The sequence below is a fragment of the Psammomys obesus genome, unplaced genomic scaffold, assembly GCF_907164565.1.
Source record: "Psammomys obesus unplaced genomic scaffold, mPsaObe1.curated_primary_1811, whole genome shotgun sequence".
Taxonomy (NCBI): Eukaryota; Metazoa; Chordata; class Mammalia; order Rodentia; family Muridae; genus Psammomys; species Psammomys obesus.
Window position 1 is genome coordinate 1 of NW_026595317.1, and position 7,979 is coordinate 7,979.

Here is a 7,979-nt window from a genome sequence, read left to right on the forward strand (position 1 = left end):
TTATTATTATTATTATTATTATTATTATTATTATTATTATTATTATTATTGTGTTGTGGTGATGGTGGTTGTTGTTGTTGTTATTACTATTATTATTAGGGACTGGATATACGTTTTTTTAAGGGGAAAGACTTCCTCTGAAAGTGAGAGCACTCACTGCGTGACTCATCACATGCTAACACCGGAGGATGAGGCACACCAGAGTCTGGGGACAAAAACAACAAAATGGCAGAGCCTTAACTAGGTCAAAATTTCTACTGTTGCTTTTACTTGTGGCGAAGAAAGTAGAACAAATAGAGTTGAACCATCCTTTGCTCCACTGCCACGAGGGTTTCCGGCTGTCATTTCACCTGTCCAAGTTATTCTTAGATTTGTTGATTCTGCTCTCGGGATGGATTCTGGCAGGAGAGGGCACGTATTAGCCAAGGCTTTACCACTGAGCTACTCCCTAGCCCGTGACCTGAACTTCGTTCTACTTATAGAACCTCTAGACCCTTCTCCCTGATCCTCTTTAGCGATGCCACTACCATCCTTTTCAGTTGTTCATAACCTCTGATTCTTCCCAATGAGTGAACAAATGCAGAATCAGTGTATCAAAGTAAAAAATTCAACAATAGTCAGGGAAACTAACAGTTTTATTTAGCATTCCCAAGCTTACTCGCTCTCTCTCTCTTGCTCTCTCTTTCTCTCTCTCTCTGAGACTGGGACAGGCCTGAACCCCCACCCCCAAAAGTCATCAGTCCCAGGAACTAGGCCATAGGTCACCAATTCCAGGAACAAAACCATCAAATCCCCTACCCAAGGAATAGCCTAGAAATAACCAGAAAAATGGGAAGCTATCTTATCTCAGTGTGGAGTGTCTGTGCTGGGCAGCCTTATCTTCAGGAATGCAGCCCACCAACCACCTGGATGTTAGCCAGTCAGGAGTTGACCCTTTTAACTTTCCTGGCCCTCACCAGTTTGGGCCGGTTTGAACAAGTTTAGAGAATCCCCCCAACCCCTAATCAAGCCCTTGCTAGCTCTTGCTTTTGACTTGCGGTAATCACAGTAAAGATGACCTAACTGTCCCCGAAATGCCCCTGCGCACCTTTGTCTAGGGTTGCCATTCTGCCTGGATGGTGGCCCCGGCATACTAGTCTTCTGCAAAATAAACACCTTTCTTTTTTTTTTTTTTTTTTTTTTGCTTGCATGCTACTTGAGTCTACGGTTGTTCTTTCAGTGTGTTCTAGACCCTAACAGTCTCACTATGTGACTTTGGCTGTCCTGGCACTCACTGTATAGATGACGCTGGTCTTGAACTCACAGAGCTCCACCTTCCTCTTTGCCTCAGTGCTAGAATTAAAGGTACCACCACACCCAGCTTCATTATCAAGCTCTCAGCTTCCTTTTTTTTTTTCTTACATAATGGAGGTCTACAATCTGAGAAAGAGGGAATGTTTCTTTAAGCTTATCTGCATGATACTGCACTTAGTGAGACAGGTATAATCTCAGCACTTGGGAAGCAGAGACAGAAAAATTGTCGTAAGAACAAGGCCAATTTGGGCTATGTAGTAAATTGTTTGTTTGTTTGTTTGTTTAGTTTGGTTTGGTTTTTCAAGACAGGGTTTCTCTGTGTATTACAGCCCTGGATGTCCTGGAACTCTCTCTGTAGACCAGGCCAGCCTAGAACTCACAGAGATCTGCCTGCCTCTGCCTCTCAGGTGCTAGGATTAAAAGCATGCACCACCACACCTGGCTTATAGTAATTACACCCTGTCTCATAAAGCAAAAGGTAAGAGAAAAACATCACCACCCCCAACAACAAAATATTGTTTTTAGGAGCTAAAGGGATGAGTCAGTGGTTAAGAGTGCTCTTCCAAAGACCCAAGTTCAGTTCCCAGCATTCATATTGGACTGCTCACACCCACCCATCTGTTACTCCAGTTCCATAGAATCTAATGCTATGCTCTGCCCTCCACAGGCACCCACACATATGGCAAACACATACAGAGATATATACACATATACACAAATAATAAAAATATCTTTTCTAAAAGCTTGTTATTTACATGATGGCACTCTGTAAGGCATAAAACATGCTCCAAGTCTATACTGAGAATGGAGACGATAGTACTAAAGATTAGAATTCATTTCCTGGGATCCAGATGTGGTGACTCATGACTTTAAAAACAGCACTCAGGAGGCTGAGGCAGTAGATCTTGGTGATTTCAAGGCCAGCCTGGTCTACAAAGCAAGTCCTGGACAGCCAGAGCTCTTGATACACACAGAACCCTGTCTTGAAAAATAAAACAAAACAACAACAACAAAAAAAGCATTCATTTCCCGAACCCGAGGACTTAAGAGGAAGCAAGCAGGATTGACTGGCTTATGGGAAAGGACAAAATACAAAAAAGTTTGTATTTTCACAGAACTACCAGCACTGGCCTTCACCTGCTGAGAAGTAATGGGAGGGAGAGCAAGATAGAACCAAAGCAGACACACTGTCTTCTCTCATCCCATCACCACTATATCTGTTCTAGAAAGATCCTCCCTTCCTCAGGCTGAAGAGAGAACTGAAGGCATCACACCTGCTAGGCTTCATTCCCCAAAGATGTCATCTTTAAGAATAAGGGGTCCCGGGGCTGGAGAGATGGCTCAGCAGTTAACAGCGCTTTGCTACTCCTGCAGAGACCCAGGGCCGATTCCCAGCACTCACACAGTCATTCCTAACTATCAGTAAGTCCGGTTCCAGGGGATTCAATGCTTCCTTGTGACCTCCTCAGGTACCAGGCAGGCATGTGGTGCACACACACACACATACAGACAAAACACACACATAAAATAAAAGAAGTAAATCTGAAAATTAAGTATTATTAAAAAAAAAAAAAAGAGTAAAAGGCCCTGGGACTGGAAAGATGTTAACAGTGCTAGCTGCTCTTAAGAAGACTAGGGTTAAGGTCCCAGAACCTGTACCAGGAAGCTTGTAACATCCTGTAACTCCAGTTTAAAAACAGCCAAGACCATCTTTTACCCTCTTCAGGCACTTGCCCTCACATGAGCTCATGCCCAGATTTTCCAATGAAACTCAATATTTCTCACCATCTGAATAGCTAATGGTTGACAAAGGCCACCCATTATTAGAAGGCTGAAGTTCTTCCATTTCTACCCCACGTTCTTGTAAAACCCATCCGACTCTGAGTTGGTCTTGAATACAGTAAAAATGACAGAGTACCACTTCCTTGATCAAGCCGGATAGCACTCTCTCATCTTGTTATTTCTTGCCATCGTTGATGAAGCAAGCAGCTATGGTAATAAGGTCCATGTAGCCAATACCCAGAATCCAGAAACTGAATACTGCCAAGAAGCAGATGAGCTTAGAAGTAGTTCTTTCCATAGCAGACCCCAAACCTGGTCAAAATCTTGATTCTAGCTTTATGAGGGATCCTGAATGACAAGGGTATGGCATGCCCAGACTACGATCCCACAAAGACAATAGATATGTGTAGACTAAGAGTATGGAAACATATAAAATAGCAGTAGATAACAAACACAAGTATCTTTGGAGCAGAATTATTCTGGTTTAATTTTTAGAACCCTTTGGCTGATTACAAAAATGAGAGTTTGTACTCACTCGGAATGAACTTGATACGCAAAAATCCACTGGTACCCTTCAGTGTTATACAGGGCTCAGCACTAACTGAAAAAGGGAATTTCATGTCATCTAAAAGAAGTAAGGAAAATGTTAGTACATCATTATAAACAACATTCAATAAAGGTAGCATTCTGAATATCAGCCCCCAAAAGGTGTTGTGTGTGTGTGTGTGTTAAAATTATATAATGAGAACAACTGAAGATTGAAAACATCTCTCTCTTCAGAAGAGTGACAGCCGCAGCATAAGTCAAATGAGGACCTAGGTTTATCCCCTCAAGTACAAAGTCCATGTGTGAAAGCAGAAAGTAGTAAAAAGACTCCAGTACCTGCAGACACACAAATTGTACTCACCAGCATTACTACAGAGATTCAGGACACCCTCTCTTTAGAGTCCCTTATCCCAGGACAACCACACAATTAGAAAGTGGCTTCCCGACTTCCAGCTTCACCTACGTGCCCGCTACCCTAGCATTTCCAACCCAGCTCCCCAAAAGACTGAATTCCAGGCTGTTCATCTTGAGATTCTAATAGTCTGGCACAGCCTAGCTACACAAGAAAGACCAAAAACAGTAGTCTGAGCTGACAGACAGTACATCCTGGTTCTTCCCTGCACTCAGCATGTACAAAGATGGAAACTCCCAACTCCCAGCTTTTCCATGAACGTGAATTTTAAGGCTAGTCTGGGCTAGCCTGCACTACAGAGTGAGTCCTAGGTCAGATTGGGTTACAGTAAAACCGTGCTTCAAAAAACAAACAAGGAGCTGGAGAGATGGCTCAGAGGTTAGGAGCACTGGCTGCTCTTCCAGAAGTCCTGAGTTCAATTCCCAGCAACCACATGGTGGCTCACAACCATGGGATCGGATGCGCTCTTCTGGTGTGCATGAAAACAGAGCGACCCACTCCTTACTGCTATCACAGTGACAAATAGATTTTGACATGAGTTTGGCAGAGAATATACAACCATAGCGCTTCTTCAGCAAGCCAAGGAGAATCCAAATGTGCCAAAATCTTGATTTTGGATTCCAGATCAGTCCAAAACAAATGTTTCTTGCCTAAGCATGCTCCCCCACCCTACCCCCACTAGTGATTCATTAAGACAAGCCAAAATAACTATGCCTGCCCAGATAAGAATCTCTCTTCTCTTTCTTGGAAATGTCCTCACAGTCAGGACTGACTTAGCCATCACTGTCGCCAATACTCGAATACTGATTCTAGAGAAACCAATGCTTTCATGGGTAGGTGTGGACTTGGTATAGACATGGAAAGTGTGTGTTTTCCGTAGAGAGGACTCTCAAGGCTGAGGACTGACAATGCTATTCTGGCAACCTGCAGGGTCATAAGGTAGAGAGCCCTTGTTGCTTTCTTCCAGCCTCGTGTCAGGGGGTTCCAGGGAAAGTCCACAGGATTTATCAGTGTTACAGAACAAAGGGTCAGGTGCAACCTCAGAAAGCCTCATCAAAAGCCAAAGGAAGCCAGGTGCGGTAGCCTATGCTTTTAGTCCCAGCACTCGGGAGGCAGAGGCAGGCAGGTGTCTGTAAGTCTGGGGCCAGCCTGTTCTACATACCAAGTTCTAGGACAGCCAGGGCTACATAGAGAGACTCTATCTCAAAAAAAGAACCAACCAAACAAAGCCAACGGAAACTAATTGATTAATAAAAGAGTAAAGCTGAATAATATTAATTATACAGTACTAATTAGGCATGTCACCAAGCAGTACCAAAAGACGTAGACTAGGGACTACACAGGGCTCAGTGGTTAAGAGCACTGTCAGAGGATCAAGATTCACTTCCCAGCACCATATCAGGCAGCTCAAAGCAGCCTGTACCTAGGGTTCCAGAGAATCCAATGCCCTCTTCTGGCTTCTGAGGGTACCAGAACACACCCACATACACGAAAATAAATAAGCTGATAAAGTAGGGGGCTGAAAAGGAGAGGAAAACAGGTCAGCAGAATGGGGACCTTCCTAATGCCCTAGAGGTGAATGGTCAGAGTGTTTCACAAGTCAGTCCCCCAAAAGAACCCACTGGAAAATGCTGTGATTACAGAGGCTTCTTTACCACCGAACTCCGGGACTTCTCATAGTGCACTGATAAAGTCCCTGCTCCAATTTAAGATGATTAGGCTTTGATCCAGCTGTTAAAAGAATTGGCATTTTGGAAGGCATCACCTTCCAGCCATGCCGATACTGCTAGAGGGGGCAGAAAATGGACAACCTACCAAGCAATCAACAGAAAGAGAAAAACAAATGGAACCAACTATCAACCCCAGTGCTAGGTCTTCAGATCCCAGACATCCGTTAATAAGAAGGTATGGAGTGGCAACAGCCTTAGCTATGATTCAATAGTGCCAGAGTTTAGTGCAACTGAAAAATATCTGCAGTTCCAGCATCGGAGAGGTTGAGGCAACGAGAACAGGAATTTGAGGCCAGCATAATAAGTTCCAGTCAGCCTGTTACAGAATAAGGCCCTGTCTCAAAAATAAGCAAATAACTCGAGGCAAGGGCAGGTGGATCTCTGTGAGTTCCAGGCCAGTCTGGTTTATAGAGCAAGTTCTCGGCCAGCCAGCACTGCCAGCCTGTCTGAAAAAGTCATAATAAAGTAAGGTGGGTGTGGTGACACATGCCTTTACTCCCAGGAGGTAGAGACAGGCAGGAAATCTGTGATTTCCTGGCCAGTCTGATCTATAAAGTGAGTTTCAGGCCAACCACGGCTACGTAGGGAGACTCCGTCTCAAAACAGATTTTGATATAGGGTAATAATAATAATTATCCAAAATCATTATTACTCTGAACTCTAAAATCACTTTTTTTTTTTTTACAAGTTTAAAAAAAAAAAAAAGTGAGGCAGTACTTTGCCCGAGGTCACCCAGCTGGTGAGGAGGAGAGATGCTTTTAAGAGCCCTCTAGGACCAGCAGTGGGAGCAGAAAACCCCACCAGGAAGCAGCTAGGGTTCTACCTTTTCAGGAAGAACCGGTCTGTGTTTGGGCTGGGACTCAGGAGCCAACAGTTCTATTAGAACTGAAACAGGGCTCCGAGTGGAAAGAGCAAGAGCCGACCACAGAAACTCAGGGAGGTAAAAACAAACAATTCAGGTACGGGGGTGGAGGGAGGGACGTGGGGGTTGAGAGGGGAGAGAAAATCCGCACCCGGAATTGGTCTGCATTCTCCACCTCCCACCCCACCTTCACCCCCACCCCCACCCCACCTCCTCCCCGAGGCTGGGACAGCCGAGGCTTTCCCGCCAGTGTCCAGCTTCGGGCTCAGTGAAAACTTTCTCTTAAAATAGTTGGCGCCGCAGTTCTCTGTTGCCGAGTCACTTACCACAGTAACTGTAGGAAAAGGTTGCGTCGGAGGAGTTGCAGACCCACTGTAGCTCCTCAGATTCAGTAAACTCGGGAGAAAGCAGCGTAGAAAAGAGAATAAATGGCAACATGATTAAACACTTCCGACACTTTAAGCAAGGAAGATCATCGGACTCCACGGTAAGGAGGAAAGATTTAACTTAGTCACCAGTCATGTGATTTCGAAGTTCCCATCCAACTGTTTCCTCTTTTTATTTTATGTGACTGTTTGTGCATTTGTTTTCATATGTGAGCACTTCCTGCAAGGCAAGAGAGGAAAAAAAAAAATGACCTAGAACACACTGTTCCTGAACACTTAATGTAGATGAAAGTAACCAGCACTTTAAAAGAGCAAGTTTTCAGTGAGAGCAACTGCCCCACAGGAAACCCTGTCTTAAAAGAAAGTCCACTGGTCGTAGTGGCGCACGTCTTTAAACTCAGCACGTGGCAGGCGTTTCTCTGTGAGTTCGAGGACAGCCTGCTCTAGATAGTGAGTTCCAGGACAGCCTGAGTTACATAGGGAGACCCTCTGTAGAGAAAGAAAGTCTGCCGATCTCTTAAGAGGAGATGCACTACTTTTTATGTACAAGCTATTGTCTCCCACAAGCTCGTCATACAAAGGTTTCTCCTGGCCTAGAAAGCTTCATCTAGCTAGCTAAGCTGACTGGTCTCTCTCTCTCAAAAACGATTTCGACTCAGAAACAGATTCAACCACAAAATAGGCAGGCTCGATGACACCCCCACGCAGGGACGACACCCCCACGCAGGGATGCCAGCTGTAATTCCCAGTGGGGACCTTACCCGCGTTGAGAATACCTTCAAAGGGGGTTGAGCTTGAGGCAGTGGTGTTGAGGTGGGGTAGCTCTTTCCCTGAGTAGCATTTTGAGGTAAAAACGTGAGTCCCAATAAGAAAAAGTGATGGTTTTGTTCTGGTGTGGATTTCATTTCAAGAGTCTCTTTTGGAAAGACTCTCTTTTCCTTCAGCTGCATTATTACTTCAAATCTTTT

At 44.5% G+C, this 7,979-nt stretch overlaps 1 protein-coding gene across 1 annotated transcript; it reads right to left on the reverse strand.

The window, feature by feature from the left end:
* Positions 1-3,610: 3,610 nt before the first annotated feature.
* Positions 3,611-7,174, reverse strand: LOC129685696 (lymphocyte antigen 96; the record flags this gene model as incomplete). The annotated part of the gene is given in 2 exon segments (XM_055619204.1): positions 3,611-3,700; positions 6,952-7,174. Coding segments are annotated over 2 exon segments (202 nt in total), but the record flags the coding sequence as incomplete, so codon positions are not given.
* Positions 7,175-7,979: the final 805 nt, after the last annotated feature.